The 27,116-nt window shown below is 32.7% G+C and overlaps 1 protein-coding gene across 5 annotated transcripts in view; it reads right to left on the bottom strand.

The window, feature by feature from the left end:
• Nucleotides 1-27,116, bottom strand: part of chinmo (Chronologically inappropriate morphogenesis) — a 50,901-nt gene that overhangs the window by 4,886 nt on the left and 18,899 nt on the right. For 2 of the 5 annotated variants that reach the window (XM_008194805.3, XM_015980027.2), the window contains exons 2-4: nt 4,728-4,877; nt 3,791-4,504; nt 1,269-1,487 (exon numbers count right to left, since the gene is read on the bottom strand). In XM_008194805.3, coding sequence (XP_008193027.1) covers nt 1,269-1,487; nt 3,791-4,504; nt 4,728-4,848 — 1,054 coding nt within the window. In that variant the 5' untranslated portion in view covers nt 4,849-4,877. Of the gene's footprint in view, nt 1-1,268; nt 1,488-3,790; nt 4,505-4,727; nt 4,878-8,040; nt 8,337-11,319; nt 11,473-18,755; nt 19,022-27,116 lie in introns of those variants that run through there. The other 3 variants (XM_008194803.3, XM_008194807.3, XM_008194806.3) reach the window with 3 other exon arrangements.

Below are 27,116 nucleotides of genomic sequence, written 5' to 3'. Positions count from 1 at the left end.
AACTATATTTTATAAGTTGATTAGCAGAAAATACATTTACATAATAACAAAACTTTTAATCGAACCTTTACAAGACATCTCTGTCTTAGGTTACTGCATAAATTTATCTCGTAAATGTTAAAATTTGTACTATTATTATTAATTAATTGCTTTCTATTGAAAACTACTTGAAATTGTATTTACTTTACTTAACGTAGTAGCATTTAGTACTTAAATAGTATTATTGAGTAGTAATTGTAAAAATTTAACCTATGAAAAACACAGTATATGGCAACACAAAATTTTCACGTTGTTTAAGACACTTTAATACTCTTGTCTTAAACTGCCCTTAAAAACCGATAATTTAAGTTAAACAATATAGGTAAAGAGTAAGTCATTCGTAGAGGCTGTTTAAATAAGTTATTTCTGGGTCCAATGAAAAATTAAATAAAAAGAAGATACTGCACTGCGTTTTAGCTTAGGACAGTCGAGATGTATGAAGGTTTATTTCGAGTGCTTCAACTTTGCACAATAGAAGAATACACAACTAAATAAACCTCTTATCTTACTTCACAATCAGACAAGTTGTTGAAGTCAATAGTACTAAAAAATTTGGATAGGTATTAAAATATTTCATAATAGTTTAAAGTTTTATTTTGGGAGTTAATAAATATTTGATATCGTTCTAAACGGAGGACTATGGAGTTTAACTTAACAGAAATGATTAAAGTAGACTATACTTTAGTTTCATCTGCAAGAATTGCAATGGAAAGGGTTTTAAATTATAAAAACCTAATATATAGTCAGATACGTTATTTAGTAGAAGTTAATAAAAAACCTTATAGAAAACAACATAAAAAAATGCCATCACCAATTATAAATTTGCGCAGTCTCAAATTTATAAAGACGCTGCAATTAGGTTGAAGATACAAAACAAGTGTAAAAAGAACAAAGTTGTAGAGAATTATTTTTTTTATAAAAAAGTTCTTGATAGGACAGCGTGTATCAGAAATAGGTGTGCTAATTTTAACAAGTACCAGGTATCTTTGGTGCCGATTAGACGGTAGACGTATACTAATATTTTTGGAAATATATAACGCTTGACACCCCCTCATTTTTACTCTACCATACTAAATTTTTTGCATGTAGATTTTGTATCTCGTTTCGTTTCCTAATCTACAGCTGAGTACCAACATGGTACCAACTCAAGATTCTAAATCCAACAGAATGTGGTCTCACACCAAATTGGGGAATCCCAGGTTATTGGTACCTGCAAAATTCTTACTTACCATCGGGCGTATTAACCGTTCCGCTTTTATGCGACAATTTTCCCACAGAATTCCACAACGACGGCGGTACCAAATCCTTATCCCTCTCGTGATCATACTTATTAATCTGTCCCAGTGACCCATTAGCCGAACCGTTATTGCTGATCCCTCCACTGCTACCGCTCGTACTGTTCGGCGGTTCGTCTTGTTGAATAGCCGGTTCCATTTTCATCCTTAAATCTGTAAAAAACGCTGATTAAATACCAATTTTACTCAGAAATTTCTTTAAAATCAATGTTGAGCACAACACGCCGCCACTGTGGGCACGATAATGTGGACACCATCAATGATACTTATTGCAAAAAAACGACTTCACGACCCTCTTTCGCACTTATTTAAATAATCAGAGACAGTTTTCAGCAACTTTTCGCCTTTTTTTGAGGGACTTTTTTGGAAATGTCAGTTGTCAAATTGAAAAGTGTGCGCGCATGCGCATTAACTTTCAACATTTCGAGAATTCATCAGTTGATGAATGAACCTTTTTGACTAATATGAAAGAGTTTTAATGCAACATTCTTTATTTATTTCCTCTCATTGTCCCAGTGCTTGTGTTTTTCGTCTAGCAAATCGTCCAACATTTCCCAGGGGGTTAGACTTCAATGAAAATCTGAAGAAGTGAGATGCCACAAAAACAAAGACAGACTCATCATCTATGAATTAACGTAAGGCACGTAGTGATTGTTGTAAAATTTGTAAGCATTTTGATTGGGCCGTTTGAGGTCGGCCATTAAAATTACGATGGAAACCAATCACTTTAGATTTTTTGATTCATTGATCAATTATATTTTAGGATATGATTGGTCCATTTAAGGTCGGCCATTATTATAAAGTGAGAAACCAATCACTTTGAAATTTTGGATTCATTCAATAATTTAATGCGAATGGTTAATTTAAATTTGAAAGTAAACGATTTTTTAAACAACCGTTCTTAATGCTTCCCTAAGTCAAAATTTTAGTGAAAAAATTGGCAATAACTGAAAGAATTACCACAAATTTTGTCTATTAATTGTTTTTGTATCTTAAAATTTCGTTAAAAAATTATGTTTATGTTAAAGATTTGCCAAAAAAACCTTTATGGATTTTGGATATACTTCTGTCCGTTGAACGCGTCATTATCGAAAACATGAGGTTCCTAAAGGAATACACTGCCATGAGTTTAAATAAATAAATAAAGAATTAATTCGTTACTAAAAGATACAGACCACAGACTGCAAGTATAAGAACAATAAGAACAAATAGTCGAAAAAAGTAGATTGTACAAAAATTTTAATGAAAAAAAATATTCGATCAAGAATATAAATTTTCTGTAATATATTGGAAACAAGCTTAAAGCTGAAACTAGTTCTAATTTTTTTAATTGTAAAATACACTGAAACCAGACATCCTTACATGATTGCTTCCTTATATGAAACTTTTTTCAAAACAAATCAGAAATATAAATTGCCAACTTCTTTATTTATTAAGATTACTTTACGAATAAATTTGCTAGTAGTGCCGATGTTAAAAATATTTGAAATGTTCATTTAAAAAAAAAACGGTTTTGCACGTGGCCGATTAATTCGGAAGATCTATTCGCGGATTATTTATTTCGTGTTAGTGAAAGACAACGGTTATAACGCCGACAGATAAAACAGCAAGTTTTTTGTTAGATTTTTGTTATATTTAATCAATATTTTGAGTTCAAAAATGAACTAAATATAGTGAAACAAGCAAGAAAATAATATTAAATTCTATCTCATTTGGTGATTTTTCAGCAATTTAAAAAACATCTTCACTTTTACCTCATAAACGTACTTAAACAGTCAAAGAAGGCAAAAATAATCCCATTTTTTAATGATATAATGATTACTATCGTTAACAAACATCTAGTGAAATACAAAATATTAACCTAAAAATATAGTAATATCTTACTAACCAGTGGTTAACCAATTAAATATGTTTTAAAGTCAAGTTATATAGCCTTATTTCTTAGATCCTTTACCTATAATGTTGTTGTCATTTCTACTAATATAAAAAACCATTTGAAATCAAAGCCAGTAAACTTATTTAAAAAACAGATAAAGCTAAAAATATTTACATATTACTTTAGTAATTGTTGTTTTGCTGTTTTTGTTTTTCATTCTTTATTATTATTATTATTATTATTATTATTATTATTATTATTATTATTATTATTATTCAATATTATTACAAATACATACTTTTCATTTTATTTCATAAAACATATTTTGTGTTTTCTTTTTGCATTTATTCTTGTTTTAGTGATTTTTGGATTTTGTATTTCATAGTTAATGTTTTGTTTTTGAGACAGCTAAAGTAGCATTAGCTAGACTTCTCATTTTTTCTTTAATAAAGGCATTTATTATTATCAATTTGAACGCACTAATTATGCCTCTTATTGTTAATTTTAATAACAGTAATAGGTTTTTACGCCTGGAAATAACTTGGAAAAAAAATCTTAGATTTTTGTAAAGTAGCTCTACCTTCAGCACAGCCACTGTCTTGGCAGCACTCCGAAGTATTGCTCTCTGGACACACCACCGCCGTCGCCGGGTCCGGATCGAACCTATTCTCCGGCGGGGCGTCAGCCTCGGGCTGCAGTGGCAACGAGGGCCTGAAAGCCAGCGAGAGGGGCCCATGGGGGCTGCCCGGACGTCCGGCCGTTTTGCTGCCATCGCGCAAAACCGACGCTCGTTCGTGGAGAGTCTCGCTGGGGCTGCGCAACGGCCGCTTCATCGCCGATTCGAAGGCAGCCCCCGTGGCAGGCATACGCTGCTCGTACTGCCGGTAGTGATGGGGGTGCATGTAGGGCGACATGGCGGGCGAGTAGCTGGGGGACGGGCTCGACTGCTGCTGGCTGGAGGAGGTGTCCATCTCCTCTTTGAGGACTTTGAGGTGCTTGCGTGGGGAGTCCAACGTCGTGTCCATGTGGCTTTGGGCCACGGCCAGCTTTTCGTGCTCGATGCTCAGGCCTTTGACCTGGAGGCATTCGGCAGCTTTGAGGAAGCTGGACAGGCAGTCTTGGGACACGTGGACTTCCCCTTTGTACATGAACTCCAACAGGGCGGACATGTTGGACGCCGAGGTGCCATCGAGGATGATTATTAGGTTTTGGTGAGGGGGCGACGTTTCGAACAAGTCGGCTAGGTGTTTACTACATGCTGCCAGGATCAGCTTGTGGGCCTTAAATGTTACTCCTAAAGAAAAAAATTGTTATTTATTATAAAAAAACAATAAAATTAATAAATTAATTTTATATTTGAGAGCAGTTTTATTTTATTTCCTCCCTTATTTTGATTGAATTACTGAGTTATTTAAAAAAAAAACGTCAAGACTATAAAATTCTGTTTTATTATAAAGTAAGCAGTGGATCCTTGACAAGGGAATCTGGTTTGAAAAGTGGCGGGAAAACCAACTCACCGTCACAAAATAACGTCACGTCGGCCAAAGTTTCGGATTTGAAGAGGTTGCTGAACGATGTTGCAAGATTTGTACCAAAACTGTTCCATTTCAAACAGAATTGTTGTTGCTGAGAGTCCATCTCAACACCAGAATGGAAAATATTATGAGCTGCAACAAAAAATCCAACTTATTAAAAATAATCACTTCACATCTTTAAAATTGCAAAACTTTTTTAAAAATTCCGACAGATGGCCCCCGGTTAGGTGTGTGGTAAAGTACAAAACAATATGCAATTACACCTATCTATCAACCCATCAAATCTCACTTTTTGTTACGTGAGAAAATGAAAATTCTCCGCGAGAAAAACAAAACGCCATAAAAATGGGTCGTAATAAATTAGACAAATATACGAAAATGTATTTTCTCTTGTTAATTCTTTCACTATACAATAAAATGGATAACAATAAACTGCTAGATAAATAATTGTCGTTCTCTAAGTAAAATATTGTAAATGGTGGTGTTTTAATTTGCAAAGTCAATAAATACAACATATTGTAAATGCTAAGTAAAATAATCGAAATGCTAAAAAATAATCTTACTACAGAATAAGCTCGATTATTATGTGAACTAAATAAAACCAGACGTGTTTATAAAATCAACAAAGATCACTCAATCAAATAAAATTTTTGGTAAACTGTTTATTGTGTAACTAACAAAAAATAATAACTAGTAAACAATGAACTAATTAATTAGTAACAGCAATATTTTCAATATTTATTTAGTCACGTTTAGATTGTTTAACTTTTTTAACAATTTACGAGATCTATGATTTCTCTCAAAATTAGTACCCCAGGTGGTTAATAAGCTCACGGAAATTGTTTTCACTTCAAATTAAAATTTTATCGAACGCTAAAACGGCTTCGGGTTCAGTTACATTTTTTGGTTTAATGAAATTTGTACTTATGTAATCTTCTTCGTATGTGTACCTACTTTCTCCTTCGTTTTCGTATTTATTCGATATTTCAACCTACACGTTTATCATTGTCTACACAGATTTTATCGAGCAAAAGCTTACATCTTTATTAATTTTGTTACATAATGTTACTCGTATTTCTTATATTTTTCCATTAAAACACTCAGCGAAAGACCTCTTCCTCTGTGCAATATGTCTTCTTTAATCTCGAAGAAAATGCAATAAAAAGTATTAACACTAATCACTAAATTCCACTAATGGAACAACTAATGTAATCGCATACAAAAACTGTAATAAGTCGAGTAGTCAAAAAATTCCAAGAACACAACTAAACATTGAGCATAACTGAACCACAAGAAATAATAACTATAACTCGAGCCCAAGTTGTTTACTTCATACAGGGTGATTCAAAGGTGTCGAACAAACTTTCAAATGGTAAGAAAAGACGTTCGATTAAACACAAATATGAAGTAAGACTTTTTCAAGCAACGTAATTTTTAATTTTGAATATATATTTTTTAATTTGTTTTCCTTAGCAACGGTATCAATTGTTGCTCTTTTGGTTTTAATTTATTATCAAATTTGCAAGTTTTTTAATTGTTTTGTAAATAATAAGACATTAATTGGTGACTTTTTTCAACAGGTATCTGTTTAATGTTGCAAGAGCTGTCGTTTCCGCGAATTAAAGTAAAAAATTAAAACTAAATCGCCACTTTAAAATTTAACTTTGAAGAGCTATATCTCGTGAAAATAGGTTCGACCAATTATTTGTCATAGGAACTTTTAATTCAGTTTGATGTCCTTTATCCCTATCCAAGAGATAATCCGACACTTTTGAATCACCCTGTAGAATAGTGAGCGCAATTTTTATTTAACTGGATAGCTCTCATAATAGGATATTGCCTTTATATGCCCTAGGTATGGACTAATTTTTAACGTGAAGATCCGATTAAAATCCATCTCTTCCAAAAAACAAAAAAAGTTTTTTTTAAGAGTTGGGATGAATAAACCCAGTGGCGTATTTAATAAAAGGAAGTAAGAAGTATAGTGTGTGAGATTTGCATTGATACATTTTTTTTATCATAAATAATCTTTGGTAGTACTTCTGTTTACACATAATTTTGTGTTTATAATTTTACCAGCGATTAAATTTTTACCTACAGTTTACGGTTTTTTACCTAGCAATTATTTTTTCCCAAATAAAACGTAAATACTTGAATAGTTAGTTGGGTGCAAATCGCTCTCGATCTTTAAACTTTCTCTCCATCCCACTAGATGTCTCGCGTTTATGTATTTTCTAATGCAATCAAATACCAACCGAAATTCAAAAACTCGGATTTTGCCAAATATTAAACTCCAATTAACGTCGCTAGATGTCCCCCCATTCATCTTTCCCTCGTTCCGTTCGTTGCCAAGACAATTCAATCGTTTCCACCTCTTTTGTTTCATGAAAATGAAAATACGATCTTTGTCACATTCGAACGAGTAGTGCAATCCCATGGCCAACCAGGATGCAGATAGTGCTCTTGCGCCACTCACTCAACCTTGTATTCGGTAATAACGCGTGTCCAGGCCCGGACCGGCCCGCGATGCAACCGAAAATTGGCCTTGAATACACACATACACAGAGAACCGGACTCACCCTTGCATGAAAAGCCCGCAATTATCGGGGCACGGTGCACGGAAAGGGGTGCATAAATTAACGAAAAGTTGCAGAAAAATTACATAATAAGCACCTTGCGTTAGTTGACTCATTCCGGTTATCACAAATATTGACCCAAAAACGCGCCGAAAGGCGAGATGCAACACTTCCTCAAAAAACGTGCTAAACGGTCTGCTTTTTGTCCCATTATTTATTAAGGAAAAACAGTTTTAAATGCGCTCGAAATTAATCAACTTGTCACTTGCGCCAAAGGATTACGACCTGGGCTGTCTTAACGAAGACATCAAAAATTGTGATTGATGATAAATCATTATCTTAGCTGTTTACAACCAAAAACAGGCGTTTCAGGCCCAATTCCAGGGCCGGCCTTATTTTTGTCGGGTTGGTGGTTTTAATCAAAGAAGTTACGGTTTTTGATCACGTGATTTGGCGCGAACTTTGAATCTGGTTTTCAATTGTTTCGTTGGTGCAATTGTTCGTTTTTGTGGTGAAACGGGTAAAGTAGGCGCTGCAGCGTTCCGGTCCAGTTTAGCGAGTAAATGGCCTCCAAACGAGCATAAGATGGATGACATAAAGACTATTAAAAAAGTATTAGCGTTCAGTGGCGTCCGTGCACTTTTTAATTGTTTAGCTTTAGCGAAATTAATTGAATGATTAGCATTTTTATCGCCGGCTAATACCCTAGAACGCTTTACCTAAATCAGTTCCACTCGGCTAAATAATTTCCCCTCCATTGTTGAAATTTGCACAGTTGTAAATAAACACTCAGATCGCACGAATAAGATGGTTAAAAAATGCACCGCCACTTTTTCCCCTGTCATTAAACCGATCATTATCGCTTCGGTTCTATGCGGAAAGTTATTTTTACTCTTACGTGATCGCGGTAGGTGGACACACACACGAGCCCGTAATAATGCAAGTGAAAGTATGTACGTATACGTTGCGTTTGAATTTCAAATTCAATTTGCACCGCCAATCTCTCTTGCACTAAATTTTCGCTCCGTTGCATAATTGCGTGTTGTTTGTGTGGTTTTTGGGGAAAAGAACGAGCGAGTCATGGGCGGACGTAGAGAGGGGGCCGTAACCCTGACTCCGCTCAAACGAATCATTTAAACTAGTTTTCGGTATGTTAAGGTTGAAAAATATACGATTCGACGATATTTATGCTTTTCCTCGATCTCTTCACTTTTGACATTTGCTTTTTGACTATTAAATTTTACGCCGGACATTAACGTTTTACACCGAGGGACGAACATCAATCACCTGACTCACCGAATTACGCCCAAGGACCGATAGTTCCCAAATCTTTCTCTGCTGCTATTATGTGGATGCCTATTTTTAGATTTTGGTAAACAAATAAATTCGGTTCCTTATCCTCATCAACAAGGAAACAACAAGATTTGATGCAAATGTTGGGTCAAATAATTTAAAAAATTACTATTTTCAAGCGCAGTCACAATTTAGGCACACTTTAGATTGACTATTCCATCAAAATACAAGCTGAGTCTGTTACCCATATAATTTTATTGTAGGTATTTCAGAAATTAATAATCACACAGAATTCAAGGTTTGTTGTTAAATTACGTTTTCCTAATTTTTTTCTGATTTTTTTTGTGTAATTTCTTTCAATTAGAATTAATTAATCAATTAAAAAATTAAGTAATATTAAGTTACTCCAAAAACAATTATTTCTTGTCAACAACACGCGACGCTTAAATGTTTTGTGCGAAAAATATGTTAAATAAATATCGCGGTAGCCCCAAAAAATTTATAATTAAAAAGTCAAATAAAAATAATTATGAGGCTAGAAACAATTTTCTTGATTTTTTTTCTAAAAATAATAAAACTTAGATTAATTACACTTCATTTTATTATAGTTAGCGCTACAGTCTCAAGTGCATTTTTTGATAAATCCAGTTTTTAAGCCAAAAATCTTAATAAAAAAATCTCAACTTTCTCTCTTGTGTATTTTGTTTTGTTGTACCTTACATTCCCAGTTTTTATGTTGCGTTTTTGATCTTTAATTAGAGTTAATTAGCAACATGACAACGCTCGTATAATTAACGAAAACTCGCAATCACTGATTCAATGAATTTTATATAAAACGTCTAAGCGGGAGCATTAATACAGTGAAACTCCGTTATAATGAACCCGGCTTTTAACGAACGCTAGGTTACAACGATCAAAATTTGGAGTCCCGTTTTCAAAGTCCTATATTATAGTAAAAAAACAGGATATTTGCGATATTATCATAGAATGTATACCTACGTATATCTACGTAATTGTATCTTATTTAATAAAATAGATTAATACTTTTATTTCCTGTATCTATTTCAAACTTTAGAACTCATTTAATTGAAAAATTACTCCAGAAGGATGACGTTTGGTTAGAACGAAGGATCATTTATAACGAACAAATTTGGAAGTCCCTTGGGTGTTCGTTATAACCAAGTTCTACTGTACATTTCACTAAGTCGGTGGTGATCTTTATTATAACGAATTGCAAGAAAAATCGTGCAAAAATAAAAAATAAAGTAAAAATAATAATAAACGGTGATAATTAGTTTTTGCGAAACATCAAAATATACTTTTAGCCAACTTCTTGACTTGAATGCATTGTTTTATTAGTTTTTATAAAAAAATCGAATTTATGAAATGAATGATTTCGCTAAAATAAACTAAACAATCGCGGAAATTCCAAAACACATTTTTTATTTTTTTTGTTCTTTGTACTCATAGCTTTTAGACATATACAGGGTGTATCAGAAATACGTGTGTTAATTATTTTGCAATAAAATTTAGGGACATTTATTAAGTTGGTATCGCGACTGTTGACATAGAAACTACGATTTTTTATGATGTCACTGAAATTTGATAATTCTAGTGCACTACTTTATCTCGTCAACTCATTGAGAAAAAAAAACAAAAATTCAAAAAATATTGCACGTAACTTATTTGTAAAGTAATTGCCCGCACGAGTAATTTATTTACAGCACGAGGGCAGGAAGTGCTGCATGAATTACGAATTGTATTTTTCAAACACAATAACTAAAGAACTACTGATACGTTTTTCGTACATTTTTGCTCATCTTTCAACCAAAAACGCAATTTTTGGGAGAATAAGCGTGAAAAACAAGACGAAAAATAGCGGAATTGAGTCGCATTTATGCAGGTTTTTAACTTAAAACTCAATCACTTCGTTAAGTTTCTTCAAAAATTACGAAAACATTGCCGAATAGGGTCGAAATTGTTGTTATTCTTATGTTATCTAAGGCTTTATTTAGAAGATTTTTAATTAAAAAAAAATACAATGTGTTCAAAAATGGTTATTCGTTAAGTCGACTATATTTATGGAATATAAATTCAATGTCCCGCTTCGTCTAAATGATTATTGTAGTTTCTTAGTCACCTCTGTCAAATTGATAGCATTCACAATTTAAATTAAGCGGCACATTACGTTCAAATGTCCTAGGTGACTTGATGAACAACCATTTCTGAACACTGTGTATTGTATAAATGTAGGTATATTCAGACAGCTTTAGGTGGGACAGCCCGTTCATAAATAAAATGGTGGGAAAAGCATTGAAAGGTTATGTTTAAAAAAACATTCGAAATAAAAAACACCAAGTATGTAGTTTAAATATTTTGGCGGCAAATTCGAATCATTCCACGCGCTCTTAGATTTGTCGTCCGTATAAATCGCATGTGTCGGCTGTAATTTATGGCACGGCATTTAAACGTCTTTTATTTAAACAAGCGTCCGTTTAATAATAAATTTGAAACAAATGAAAAGTGACGCGTTGTCGATTAGCATAAAAATTCGTAAATCTCCTTGATCGTAACGATGTAGCCGCCCATGGAAAAGTTCGTTAACTCCTTCGAGCCGGTCCTGACCCACCTCGTGTCAGTTTGTAATACGCACCGACGGCCTTAGCGGCAAGGCCGTCGTCGCGACGCTCCTCCAGCTTACGCACCGTTTCGGCAGCAGCAGCCGTTATCACTCCATGCGTCGCGTTCCTTATCAGTATCACAGATGGATTTTTATATTGGCACTCACACACACGCACGCACGTCCGCGACTGCACTGAACCCAGCCGCGATTACACTTCGCAAGATTTCAAAACGCCGCCGGCTATCATCAACACGGAACTCAGCGGCGCATAATAAACGCACTTGCGTAAAAGTGCGCCGATTTCGGCCGTTTTTGCATCGAAATCGGTCGCGACCTCAATGCTGCGCTGCGGTTTCGTAAAGAAATCCGCATTTGCACCACGAGACGCATTTTTCCGATAGCCCAGGTCTTGAAGGTGCGTTCACGGACGCAGAACGAGGACGCAACGGAATAAAGACGAGCTCACGCAATCGCAGCCTTGACTCCAACAGTTGCAAGGCGATTTGTGTTAGATCTCGCTTGACTACGACATAATGTGTTACTTTTTATTATCAGGCGACGATTTTGGACGCTGCTGCAAGAGATTAAAGCTTGGGGAAGGTGCATTGACACTGTTGACATGATCAAAAGTCGCCACAAGAGCGAAAAGATTGACGTTCGTTATTTCCATATCTAGTGAGATAAGAATAAGTTACATTGACTGACTCATTAATCAAATAATACTACTCCTTAGATAATAGCAAAGACACACAATACGAGAATATGTCAATAAGCCCTAAAAAAATTTCGAAACTTGATTATGGCATCTGTACTATAGTTGGGTTTCAAATAGACTGGTAACGCTAATTTTCGCGCTTTCACACTCTCATTCTTTGACACTACATTAAACATCATAAAAGAAAAATACAAAGAAATTCACACTAGTGAGTAAATCCCTCAACTTTGGTTTATAATGCGAATATGAGAACAAGAATGAATGAAAGTATGTATAAAACTTTTTTCTTTTAAAAGATATAAAGAAAAAAATGTTGTGAAGACCCCCCCATAAACTACATTGGATGACATCTGTCATCGCTTATTTAACGATACAATGCCACTACTATTATTATGTCAAAAAAAGCAAATAAAAGAAAATACTACCAATTATTAAATCTTTATGTTAAATATTCATTAAAATTATTCAATTTAAAGAAAGAGTTGGAAAAAAATTATTTTTAACGTCATTATTTTTTGTTGACGCGATACAACTAGATTTCATTAGTTTTCAATTTTTTTCAACTTTCATATTTTTTGTAAATACAATTTTTAGTAAATAAAAAAAACAAAGTTTAAAAACCCGACACACCCATCCTTTATTTGAAAGAAACACTACGCGTTGCAACCACAAAGTGGTCATCCTCAGGTGACAATATAATCTCTAAATATAAAACTATAAAGTTGGAGATGAATTTTTAGTAAAAGCATATTTTGTACTACAAAACCCTAATATCTTTCAAATTCTAGAAAGAAATCGGACCATGAATAAATAAAAAAACACCTGGTAGTACATTTTTCTGAAAAAAGTCATAATACCAAACCGATTACCAAATTGAAACACCCAGTATAAATTCTCTGTCTACATAAAAGCCGTGCAGTTACTTAGCGTCCATTCACGTGCAAATAGCGTGCTCTTGGCATTAACTTTTATATGAGTTGTCATGGTAACAGTTTAGTTATTAGCACCACAGTGGTTGTTAAGAAAGTGAACCGGTTTTAGATTAAAAAATAAGAAACAAAATCCCTAAACAAAATCCAAAATAATGCTATTAAAAACATTAACATCAATCTGGAAATGCAATACTCTTGGTTTCAAATAACTTTGTTGTTCACTTTATGAAATAATGTATTGGTAATAAAGCTGACATTTTATGATTTCATACTAATTTGACAAAAAATATTTGAAAGGACATTATTTTTAGTATGACAGGTACTGGCAGTACAAATTTTTGTGAATAAAATTTCAGTTTCAGAATTCTCACTTAAAAATTAATTCGAAAAAAAGTTAAAATTTAGTTTCTGGCATTTCACGCTTATACCATAAAAATTTGAGAGAACATAAAAACATCAAATTGAAGCGTATAAGAGACTAGCGTTTGCGATAGGTATATTTTTTTCTTTTACACAATTTGAAGTATTTAATTTTTAATTAGCACTAAAACTTGAAACACCCTGTACATTCACAAGTCTAAAAATGAAGTAACTTAATTTTTCATTTTTAAGATACCTATTTTTTTATTTGTTCTTCTTAGTAACCGCCTTAAATGTTGTTATTTTGTTTCCAATGATGTAAAATTAAGTTATTGTGGAATTTGAAAGTTTGAGACACCATAAGACACTAATTGGAGATGTTTATAACATTTATCCGCTTAATATTCTAAGATAAAAAAAAATATATACGGTTACAAAAATTTAACTTAAAAAATTAATTTTGCGTGGCTATGGTGCGTATTCTGTAACGAAATCATTAACGTTAATCGTTGTTGCTATAGCAATAACCAATAAAATTCCAAGATTTGCGATATTAACAAGTTTTAAATTTTAACAACTCGTTAAAAAAATGTAGAGTACGCGCTAATATCTCGTAAAATCTGGCTCAAGCAATTTTTGCCATAGAAACTTTTTTAACTCAATTTGATGTCCTTTATCAGCACTCAAGAAATGGTCCACGACTTTTAAATCAGCCTGTATGTCAAAACATTTTTCGAAAAATTACATTAAGAATTTGCATTTTTTAGGTGTAATAACTATTTCCACTTTTTGTTGTTAATTTTATTTTCATTTAAGAGATAACAAAAAATCACAACCTCAAATTTTCGAGTTTTTTTGTTTTGATGGATCAATAATTTTTAATTTAATGCTCTATCTGCCTGCTTTTTTTATTTCCCATGTGTTAACGGTTACACAAATACAACCATTTTTCCAAATTCATTGCTCTGAAAACTTGACGGTAAGACAGCGCTCTCTGGCGACATTAACGGAACTATCGAGGACGGGTACGTTTTATTAGTACGTCGTTTCGTATCCTAACCTTTAGACATCCGTAGCTTCGACCCATCCATGTTATTGTTTTATCGGTTAGTAGATAAGACTTATTTTTTTATTGCCGATAATCCCGAAAGTGCATTACTTGCATTATTTGATATTCATAAAAAAACAGAAAGGAATGCGATGGAGATAAAGATAAAATCGTCATTGACGCAATTTTCGCCTTGAAAAATCACCACTTGCATAAGACAATCAAATTGTTCGGCCCCACCTTCCCGTCTGGCTGTCATCTATATTTCACCTGACCTAAACCTTTCGCATTTTAATCACCATACGCAGGGCCGCACCTAGTCTATGCTCTTTGACGCCAAAAAATGGCGTTTTTCTACGCTCGTGGAGGTTCTAATGAATTCGCCACGACGTGATTTCACCGTGGAAGTGCATGAAGAAAGCGGACTGCAACAATACTCTGACACAGTTTCGGTCGGCCGGTACTTTCGTTCGACACGTGCAGTCTTGCATTCTGCAATAAGGCCATGAAACGGTTTTAAAACCCCGACAACTTTCTTTCATTCGATGCAACGCAAAAGCGCGCCCGCTCCTCTCCAAGGACCTATTTAGACTTGATTGAATAATCCGGAGTGGTTAACTCGAGTTCCTTGACCGTTCGCTCTAGTCCTTTTGAATAAATCGCAGTCACGCGAATCGGAAAATTCGAAACCGAAGGTGAGAGGAAATCATCGCTCGGACACGTGCGCCCCTTCGAGGCTCCTCATCACACCGGCATCTTCTTTCAATCAATTCGAGAAAAAAATCGAATTTGCTTAAAAATAGCGAGTAATCGTAAACCCGCAAACTCGTATTCTCCGACTCGCTAAAAATAGGACGTTGCATAAACGCGCTTTGTTTCCGTGTTTTGGCAACCGAAAGTGCAAGTGGCGAGGCGAAATCATCAAAACGTACATCTTTTTTATAGAAAAAAAACAAGATTGTTGTTATTATCAGAGACCGGATCTTAGCAAGCTTCCCTCACCCACAATTTTAAGGGCTTTTCTTGAAACTCGCATTAAATCTGTTTTGTAAAAAAAAATTAAAAAAAAATATTAAAGAAAAGCTTTACTAAACTACACTAAAAAAGAAAAAAAAAGTGTTTGTATCAAAGAAGAATATTTTTGCTTACAGGTTTATGAAAACTTGGGGAGTGATCAACTTAAAATAATTCTTTTTCAGTGCACTTTTATTATAAATAAAAGCTTTTTTTAACGTATTTTCTATATTGTTTTTTTATTTTTAGCTTTTAAATCTTTACTTATTCTAATCGTCTATTTCTTGGAGTTACATTTTCACTACGTTGTAAGACCATTACTTTGCTGATTTGTTTAGCACTTGTAACTTGTAGCAGTAACATTTGACAGCACAGCCAACCTCTGTTCTCTGTCATCCAAAATAAATGTATTTAAAAACAATTACATAAAAGCGAGTTTTTTCTAACAACGAAACGTAACGAAAATAATAAGGTACTATTAATATATTTATTTCTACAAATGAGTGAACAGTGCGCTTTATATACAAATATCGTGACGTCATAATGTCCAACATACCGTGTACAATGGGTGTGTATGTTGGTATAAGATGTGGTATGTACCAATAGAGCATCCCTTTTAACAGCTAACCTAAAACTTTAACACCCCATTTCACCCCTTTAACGGGTATTTAACTATACAGAATTGCATTGTCAAGCAGATTACGTAAGTATGCAAAATTTCAATACATTCGGACATCAGGAATCCTCTCAAATTTGCTTCGGAAAATATGAAACAGACAGACAGCCAGACAACGAAGCAAGTAAATAAACCTTAAAAAAAAATATTTGACACAATTTTAAATTTTTCCTAGGTCCTAAATGTATCTAAGATCCCAAACTCTTTCTAATTTAAAGAAAGATATTTTCTCATTTTTTATTATTAGTATTTAGTTAAAAAAAATACTTTCATTAGTTTCTTAATGTTTCAGTCACACTGTTTTAAGGTTTCTCAGTATTTCAGCTTTTTAATTTCTTAGTTCCCTCATATTTAATATTCATTAGTTCATGGTTTTACTATTTGCTAACTTCAGTTTTCCAATTACTTAATAGATGCAGCTTAATATTTTTTCAGTCAATTAGTTGACAGAATTTTAAAATCTCATTTCTTTCTCACTTTTTTGTTTTTTTTTTGTATTGTAGCTTTTCAGTTTCGAAGATTTTTATTTAGCTCGTCAGTCTCTTAGTGGGCTAGTTATTTATTTAAAATGTAATGTTACAACTTATTAGTGTTTTTCTTTCCGAGTTCTGTAGGTTTTTTTTAATTACTTACTCATTAAGTCACTTCATTCTTTCGAATTTCTGTCTTACTATTTTTTAGTTTTTTGTGTTTCAGCTTAATAGTTTTTTAGCGCTAAATTTACTTTTTTAAAATGCTAATTTTTTAATTTTTAATTTTTCTCCTTCTCAGTTGAATATACCAGTTATAATAATAACATGAGATTGAAAACTAACTGAATTAGAGCAAGCTATGCCTACAGAACCTTAGCCACATTTTAGCTGTTTATTAATAACCGCAGTTTTGAGGTTATGTTGTTTTATGCTGGCCTGACACATGTGGCTAAAGTTACACTCCACTTTCAAGACTTGCTCTAATTCAGAATATTTTCGATCTCATGTTATAATAATAAACAATCTTTATTATAGGCGAAACTTAACCGGAGCTACTCCAACTTAACCGAAATTAAATTATTTTTTTTAAGGTATTAGAAGTACAGCATACTTTAGTTTTGAGACTGTGAAAAATTACTTATTTACTCGCTTTTAAAATTTCACTAAATAGTATAACCAAATAGTAACAGTAGGCCTGGCACTTGTTTAGCCAATGACACGTGAGTAAAGAAATTTTTGTAAAAAATTCTCCAGAAGTTGTGGGAAAATTAATATCTAAGACAAACTGTACTAAAAACTTCTATTGAAAATAAAAAGATTAATTGAATAAAAAATATTGGTAATACAGAGTATTTCCGGTGGTATTTTCACAAAGTGGGTTCGTTTTCTAGGGTGAGATGAATTCTTACAGAAAAACTAATTTTACAACACAAATAAATGTAAAACAATATTTAAGTTCAACGATTAATTAACACCTTCATTTTTGTGCAATTAATATTTTTTTTTCGTTTTATTCGTTTTTGTAATAGAATTTATTGTAATAAAGTGTATAATTTAACTTTTCCTGCTGAAGAAATTAATGAATAATCTGGCTTAAGTACCAGATTTTAAAACCTAATTTCTGTTTTTTAAAATAAGGTCTCTAGTTATTTTATTATAATTGCGAACTGAGAAAAAATGTTGGCAAGACCTGGAATCGAACCCCAACTTTCGATTATGTGTTTTGTGGTCGAATTTTTGAATGTCTAGCTTCGTTTGCGATCGCATGTTATTAATTGCAAGAGATAAAAGATGATGCAAAGTCGGGTTATACACAGTGGTTCCTAAAACAATGTTTAATGCATGCTTGCACGTGTGTGAGGCTTTTCTATTTTTTTGTTATGTGGGTTATCGAGAAGATTGCAGATTACAAAAGTTTAATTATAGATTAGATTCTATTGTGCAAATTCATTGCCACTCAGGCGAGTCCAGTGACACCGTCTTTATTTACTTTTGCGTGAAACTTTCGGACCAGCTCGTACATTCGCAAGATTCGATCGGTGGCGACACGTAAAATAAACATCAATCGAATGACCGATATTGTAAGGGTGAATAGCACCGAAATGAATGAAAGTGTTTATTTATAGCTCTGCAACATTAATAAAAATGTTTTTTGTGGTGGTCCACCGATAAAGCCCGAAAAATACAGCACAAATAATAAACAAAGTGGTGATAAAAGTGCAGATAGTTGCGATAAGTGTAACCCCGTCTGCGATAAAAACATGAAAGATCAAGCTCGAGTCGAAAATTGGTAAAGGGCGGCTTGACCGGTTATTATAAACAATCAATGCAGAGCCTAATTGAATATTGGTTGGATTGTTCCAGCCTTGAACTCAATGGTGTCAAAAGCGACCGTACACAATGCCATGATGTAATAAACTCAATCATATAATTTTTATATGCGTGTTGTTATTGCTCGTTGCGTTTACTCATGTAAATGTAAAACTTTTACTCGCGAGTTAAAAAAGAAACCGGAAAAAATCTGCCAAGTTTTTCCAAAATAGAACGCACGTCACATGATGCTAAATTGCAAGTTTCGAGGCATGTCCGGGTACACAAAAAAGCCGATCTAATGCTAATGCAGGCCAATGCACTGGAGGCTTCAAGGTTGCAAAAGTTGCACGTTGGTGGGCCCCCTTGTACAAATCAACCGCCCAAAAGGGCGAAGATCATTCAAAGCGATTAGGAATGCAAGGAAACCATCGCGAGGTTAATGTTATCGTTCAATGCCAAACCACCTCTCAATCGGAAAAAGCACCTACCTCGCATTTCCATAATTTCCAAAAACCGGGCGTTATAACCGGAACACTTCCATCGGAAAATCGCACGCACGCACAAAAATTCCAAATAATAGAACTGCAATCGAGATTTTTAGCAGCCGCTATTTCTGGCAACCAGGAAAAAATGTTCGCCGAACTTGCGACTTGCCAAATTGGTGGGGAGGACGCGGGGCCAGGGACGGATTCGCATAGGACCTATTACGTAAGCTCCTGGTGCACGTCCGCGGGCCGCCTATCAACGTTAGCAAGGTTATTTGTGCCGGTTGCCGAAAATTATGCGGACACATTATAACGTGCATTTATTCGCTCGGGGAGATGGTGATGAGATGAGAGAGGGGCCCCCTATTTACGCGAATGCAGTGTGGGGGCAATTATGCCAAAATGGTTTTTGCTACGGATTGCTTAAACTTCAAAATGCGCAACGGTGCAGAACTGGAAGCGAAAAGTCGAGGCAACTGCGTTTCGGGTTTGAATAAATCAACGAAAATGAACAAAAAATTTAACAATTGAAAAAACGGGTACACTTTACGGTCACTTCTTTAAGTGATTTATTATTATTTTATTACACTTCACTAGATAAACGCCAAATCGGTTTCAGTTAGGATTTTGTCTTATTTCTAACACCAAAAATTTCATTTTTTTTTACTTTTTCAGGGTGAATTATTCAAATCGTAATCAAAAAATCGTACTCTCATGATCATACACCCTGAAAAGCTTTATAAATTTCACAAAAACTGTATCAGTCCTGGAATCTCTGAAAATATCCTTGGAATCCGAAAAGGACTTTCAGAGTTTTTCCCCAAATGTCAGAAAATTCCAATATATCCTTTAAATTGTTAAATCCCTTTGCTTTCTAAAACTTTTTTTTCTATCGACCAAATGTGCTGTGTAAAAAAAAGAATGAGGTTTGAGATTCGAATTATTCAAATATATTAAACTTCTGTAAATTGTAAATCTTGGACGTTTTAACGTTACTCCTGAAATTTTAAAAGATAATACATATCTAGTCCTTTAAGAATTTTCCCCTTGACCAAATCTAAGTGAAAATCGCTTACGTTTAAAAAAATCCCACTCTTATAATATCCATCGATCAATTAAAATATCCTGAAAAGCTTTAAACTCTCTCAAAAACTGTAAGAGTCCTGAAAGCCCTGAATAAGTTAAAATAAATTTTCTTTGTATCGCAATCTCAAAATTTTCAGAAAAATCTTTAAAAATCGTAAAAATATCCTTGAAATTTTCAAGAATCCTTAAAGAACTTTCAGTAAAATATTTGTCCTTTCAACGTTTCTCACGAAATGTCAGAAAATCCCAAATACCTTTAAATTGTTAAAGTCCTTAAGTTATTAAGTCTTTTTTTTTTCTATCGATCGAATGAACTATGTAACAAAGACTGGTATTCGAATTATTTTATTGGACGTTTTAACGTTGCTCCTTAAATTTCAAAAGATAATAGTCCTTTAACAAATTTTCCTTTGACCAAATCTAAGTGCATTCGAGTTTTTCAAAATTTAATAAATTTAAAAAAATCCATTCTTTTAACGTCCTCCGCTCTACTAAAATATGATCAAAAAGCTTTAAAATCTTACAAAAACTCTAACAGTCCTGAAAGCCCTAAAATATTCTTCAGGGTAAATAACTAAAACTTCCTTTGTTTCGCAATCCTAAGATTTACAGAAAAATTTTTAACAATCGTAAAAATACCTATCTTCGGAATTTTTAAGAATCCTAAAAGAACTTTTTGTAAAATATTTGTCGTTTCAGCGTTTTTCCCGAAACGTCAGAAAATCCAAACATATCCTTTGAATTGGTGAAATCCTTTGGTTTTTATGTCTTTTTTTTTCTATCGACTATGCAAAAAAAAAACTGAGATTCAAATTATTCCAATTTGTTAAAGTTAAAACAAGTTTTTTAATAATTTTAATATGCTCTCGGTCCACATATATCTATTGTATCCTTAATCAAAGAACTTGTGATAAAAATCTATGGTTTCGGAGTTATTTACTTGTTTGTTACTCCCAATCAATCTCAGGAAATCCTAAATGTATAATCGTATATCCTCTATAAAAATCCCTAAACATCTTAAAAAAAGCTCAGGCAACACTGACGCAAAAGGCAATATATTTGCCTCTCTCTGAAATGCTGAATATTCCAAGGAATCATTAGAATTTTAAAAATTCTAGATTTTAACAATTTTTGGAGCTTAAATGATTTGAATGTTTATTTTTCACAACTTTTAAAAAATCCTTCAAGACGTTGTCACAAAGTACAAATATTTCCTTTCCTTTTACAATTTCAAAATTTACTGAAAAACATTTCCGGCGAAATCTTTAAAATGTTATAAATCGCAACGAATTTTTAAAATTAGATTTTTTTTCTATCAACCAAATGTGAGTAAATCGGCTTGTATTCAAATATTTTAAAATTTTACTATGTATTATTTGAAAAAATTCTAAGCTGGTAATTATATCCTCACGGTTCAATGAAATATGATAATGTGATAAGATGATCCTAAAAAAAGTAATAAAACCCAAAAAAATCCCCGGAAATCACAACAAGTGTCACAAAGACGTCTTAGAAGTCATCGAACTTCTTTTAAATTCTTTGAAAACTGGAAACATATCCTTGTAATTTTCACGAATTCTAAAAGAGCTATCGGCTCAGCGTTTGTTCGGAAACATCAAAAAATACTAAGATATCCTTTAACAAGCCATTAGTTTCTAATCTATTAACAAACCAAAATTCCAGTTATTCAGATATTCAACTTAAAAAACATTTTTTAAATATAATTGTAATATCTCTTGGTCCACAAAAATCTGCTACTATAATCTTAAAAAATCGTCAAAGAACTTGAAAAAAATCTATGGTAATATTATTTATAAAAATCCTTAAACTTCTCACAAAAACCTCAAGAGATCTATAAAAAATGCTTTTCCCTGAAATGTTACAATAAAATCTGAAAAATCTATCACAGATAGTCTTTTATCAATTTTTTTAACTTACATTCGAATAATTCAAATTTTAAATCTTCTTCAGGATAATGCCACAAATCACAAATATTTCCTTTTTTTACAATATCTTAATTTATTGAAAAATATTCGCCGTTTCAGTGTTTCCTCCTTACTATCCTATAAAATTCCAACGAATCCTTAATTTTTTTCTATTATCCAAAATGTGAGTAAAACTTGTATTCAATTACCTAAATTGTGTTATTTGAAAAAAATCTGAACTGGTAATTATATACCCTTGTGGTTCACAGACGTATGATAATTGATAAAATATTCTGAAAAAACTAGTAAACCCCAAAAAATCACCGGAAATCGAAAAAAATCCTCGACTTTACACTTAAATCCCAAAAAACATCAGGCAATATGCTTTGTAAAAATCCCTAAGCAAATCTTATGAAACCTATGAAAGTCCTTCATAATCTTTCAGAACGTTGGCACAAAAAACAATTTTCATGAAAATGTTACAAGAAAATCCCCAGAAATCTTTAAAATTTAAAAAAACCTAGAAAGCATTTCAATAATTTTTTTGAACGTGAATTCGAAACACTTAAATATTAAACCTGGAAATCTTAGAGAACATCCTTCAGGACGACGTCACAAAGCATAGAAGCATTCTTTCATTTTCATTTTTCATCTCAAAACTAGTCAAATTTACACTAAAATCGTTGCCGGTTCAATGTTATAAAATACCAACTAATTCTTTCCTATCGACTAACAAATTTGAGTAAAAAAATTACCATTCGAACTATTCAAATTTTACTAGTATGTATTTAAAAAAAATCGAATCTATTAATTAAATCTCCGCGATAAAAAAATATAATCCTGAATTTACGGGAAATGTCAAAAAACTTCGGTTTTGCAGTTTTTTTACTTGTTTGAAAAAATTCGGTTTAACCGAAAAAACATGAAGAAATTCTAAATGACCCACTCTTATCCTATTATTTTTAATTCGTAAAAATCCTTAAATAAATTTCACGAAAGATCCTTCAGGCCGTTGACACAAAGGACTTCCACTTTCAAGTCCAGGGTCGCACTGAGAAAATCATTGATTTTCGTTATATTTAGAATGTCCGTTACGGAAAAAAATAATCAATTCAATGTCATATGCCTCGATGTTGTGTCTAATTTATTCTAATTGGGCTGTTTTCGTTCATTATTTATAGAAATATAAATTATCTCATGTTGGACACCAGCGTGCAACAAATCAATCAACAGATTCAGCTTCTACTCAATGAATTTCCGTAAACAGGACCATGAAAATTCCGAACAATGGTGTGAAATAGCATTCGTGACCTTTGATTTCCGAAAAAAAAAAAATTAACTGCGGCCTGAACCGCCTCGAACTGGGTCGAGTGTTTCTATTTTTCGCTAATATCAAAAAACGAAAAACGCATCTTATGCAACCCACGCGATTTTTTTTCATCTCCACGTGTAGCCCATCTCCATTAATTTCCGACCGCGAATTTAAAATCTTGCTCGACGAGTTTTGTGTGAATTTCAGCTGTTGAAATGTCGGCCAACTGTTCCGGCACACGATTTTTCACGAAAGCCCCCCGATTCTCTCACGGTTTATTAGGCCAGATGTGCGTTTTTTGCGTGAGGAGGCGCCTTATCAGGTTATCGATTCGGCACTTATCAATAGTTTATTAGACACAAGTCGACATTTTCCTAAACATTAGGATACGGCTCTTCATTTATTAATCGGTTCTGATCGAACTTATTACAAGGATACCCGGGTCAACGCCGAGATAATTGGACTGAGTCACTGGAAAACGAGAAATTTTCTTGGTCGGGGGCGAGCTTTCAGGCCAGAGTTTTTCAGGTTGTTTTAATTAAGTTGCTTCCGTTTACGGGACGGCGAAAGTGAATTGTAAACGGAAGGCGATGATGGGCAAAATTTGACGCCAATAAAACGGTCTCACGATTAAAACATTCCAAGCTACACAAATTTGAACATCTTCAAGATAATTTCGTAATTTTTAAAGATTTAAACCAGAATTTAAAAAATACGTGCGAATTTTTATCTCTTTATGACTGTCAAGAACAAATTTAATTTTCGGAAAAAGTATAAGGAATAGACAAAAAAAAACAGTTTTATTGGAAAGTTGCTCCAGGATTTTTGGGTTTTTTAGGTATATTGTAAGATTTATTTGCATGGGATATTCGGAAAAAGGAAAGGTAATAAATAAGAGTTTAAAATTTCTAGAGAATTATATAAAAGACTCTCAGGATGTAATTAATTAAAGTAGGGTTTTTTCAGTCAAATACCAGTCGTTTCAAATGATTTTGTCAAAAAAATTCCTTACTCCTATTTACGAATTCTCTAATTTTTGGGATGTCCTGGTATTTTCAGAGCATTGTAAAACTTGAAAAATACTGTAAAATATCAGATACGTGTTGATTTTTCTCTTATAAAACTTAAATAAATGTTTTATTTTAATCTAGAAAGCTGTTTCTAAGAACAAAAAAATAAAAATCTAAAAAAGAAAAAAACCTAAATTTCATCTGAAATTAGGACTTTCAAGTACGCATCCACAGAGGATTTTCTCAAAAAAAAAGAATATTAAGAGATTACGATATTTGGAACTTTAGAAGATTTATAAGACTTTCAGGATTTATGTAATTAAATCAGGATTTTTTCATTAGAATGCAAGTTGTTTTCAAATAATTTGATCAAGAACAAATATGTTCAAGGACCAAAAAACAAAAATCTATAAAGAAAAAACAACTAAATTTTATCTGAAATTAGGACTTTCAAGTACGCATCCACAGAGGATTTTCTCAAAAAGAAAGAATATTAAGAGATTACGATATTTGGAACTTTAGAAAATTTATAAAGCTTTCAGGATATATGTAATTAAATCAGGATTTTTTCAAAAGAATGGAATCTGTTTTCAAATAATTTGATCAAGAACAAACATGTTCAAGGACCCTTAATTACAATTTTTCAAATTTTCAGGATGTTCTGCTATTTTCAAAGCTTTGTAAGATTTGAAAAATACTGTAAAGTATTAGATATGTGATGATTTTTGTCCCTCGTAAAACTTGAATAAATGTTTTATTTTAAACTAACTAGCTAAAAAGTGATTGCAGTTTTCCCGAACAAAAAAATAAAAATCTATAAAGAAAAATCTAAAATTTAGGACTTTCAAGGACGTATCCAGAGAGGATTTTCTCAAAAATAAAGAATATTAAGAGATTACGATATTTGGAACTATAGAAAATTTATATGGCTTTCAGGATATATGTCAGGATTTTCAGGATTTTTTCAATAGAATGGAATCTGTTTTCAAATAATTTGATCAAGAACAAACATGTTCAAGGACCCTTAATTACAATTTTTCAAATTTTCAGGATGTTCTGCTATTTTCAAAGCTTTGTAAGATTTGAAAAATACTGTAAAGTATTAGATATGTGATGATTTTTGTCCCTCGTAAAACTTGAATAAATGTTTTATTTTAAACTAACTAGCTAAAAAGTGATTGCAGTTTTCCCGAACAAAAAAATAAAAATCTATAAAGAAAAATCTAAAATTTAGGACTTTCAAGGACGTATCCAGAGAGGATTTTCTCAAAAATAAAGAATATTAAGAGATTACGATATTTGGAACTATAGAAAATTTATATGGCTTTCAGGATATATGTCAGGATTTTCAGGATTTTTTCAATAGAATGCAAGCTGTTTTCAAATAATTTGGTCTAATTTGGTCAAGAACAAACATGTTTAAGGGTCCTTAATTACAATTTTTCAAATTTTCAGGATGTTCTGCTATTTTCAGAGCTTTGTAAGATTTGAAAAATACTGTAAAGTATCAGATATGCGATTATTTTTGTCCCTTGTGAAACTTGAAATGATTGCATTTTTCCTGAACAAAAAAATAAAACTCTATAAAGAAAAAACAACAAATTTTTTTCTGAAATTTAAGACTTTCAAGGATGTATTCGCTAAAAATTTTCTCAAAAAAATTAAGAAATTAAGACTTTTGAAACTCTTAGGATTTATAAAACTTTCAGGATGTATGTAATTAAATCAGGATTTTTTTATTAGAATGCAAGTTGTTTTCAAATAATTTGGTTAAGAACATGTTCAAGGACAATTATTTACGATTTTTTAAACATTCAGGATGTTCTGGTATTTTTGAGCTTTTTTTTTGTAAGATTTAAAAAATCTTCCGAACCAAAAAAATTAAAATAAAGAAAAAAACAACTATATTTTATCTGAACTGTAGGACTTTTAACAATGTATTTTGAAAAGGATTTTCCCAAATTTCTGAGATTTATAAGGCTCTTAAAATGTATGTAAATCTGGATTCTTTTCATTCGAATGTTAAGTCGTTTTCAAATGATTTGGTCAAGAAAAAACATATTCAACGACTGTTTACGATTCAGGATGTCTTTGTCAGACTTAAAAAAAATACTGTAAAAGATTGTAAGTGTTGATTTTTGTCGCTTGTGAATCTAGAACAAAGGCTTTATTTTATTCCAACTGAAAAAAAAAATGTTTCCAGATTTCCCGAACCAAAAAATTATAAAATAAAGACAAAACAACAAAATTTTATGTAAAAGTTTTTTTGGGAGTTTTTGCGGATATGTAGATACGAGTATGTTGTAGGATTTTTACAAAGAAGGGGAAACAAGATTGAAATTTTTGAGATTTCTAGAGATTTGTAGAGCTTTCAGGATGTAATTCGATAAGGATTATTTTATTTGAATGCTAGTAGTTTTCAAGGACTATTTACGATTTCTCTAATTTTCAGGATGTCCTTTGTGTGCGTTGAAAAACAGTGTAAAATATCAGATATGTATTGATTTTTGTCGCTTGTGGAATTTGAACAAAGGCGTTATTTTATTCTAACTGAAAAAAATGTTTGCAGTTTCCGCGTGCCAAAAAATAAAAATAAAACAAAATAAAATATTTCCCCCTTGCAGACTATTCAAAGCAATAAATTTCCCGCAATTCTCTTTTAAAAAAAAGTGAACAACTCTTGGCGTGTATTCAAACCGTCTCCGGGAACCCTTCCAATTCCTGCAAAATCCTGCAAACCATTACATCATTCCTGCCGATCAACCACATGACGTCACAAAAGAAAAAAAACCATCATCTCGATGCGAATTTTCCGCCGCCTACTTATCCCAATTTTGTTGCTCGTCGTTGCTATGTTGCATAACGATTGGTACGTTGAACTCGCGGCCATTTTGGCGCGAAAATGGCGTCTTTTCCTGCGTTAATTAGGATGACTCCTGCAGGTGCGGAATGTGAGATCGAATCGATCATCCCACGCAAGCCGTCCTTGAACCTGAGCAGTGAGCCCCAAAAAATGTCAGGGCTAAAAAAA

The sequence above is a fragment of the Tribolium castaneum genome, chromosome 5 (assembly GCF_031307605.1).
Source record: "Tribolium castaneum strain GA2 chromosome 5, icTriCast1.1, whole genome shotgun sequence".
NCBI lineage: Eukaryota > Metazoa > Arthropoda > Insecta > Coleoptera > Tenebrionidae > Tribolium > Tribolium castaneum.
Note: the sequence above shows the minus strand (reverse complement) of the source record. Positions and strands in the feature narration are given on the sequence as shown.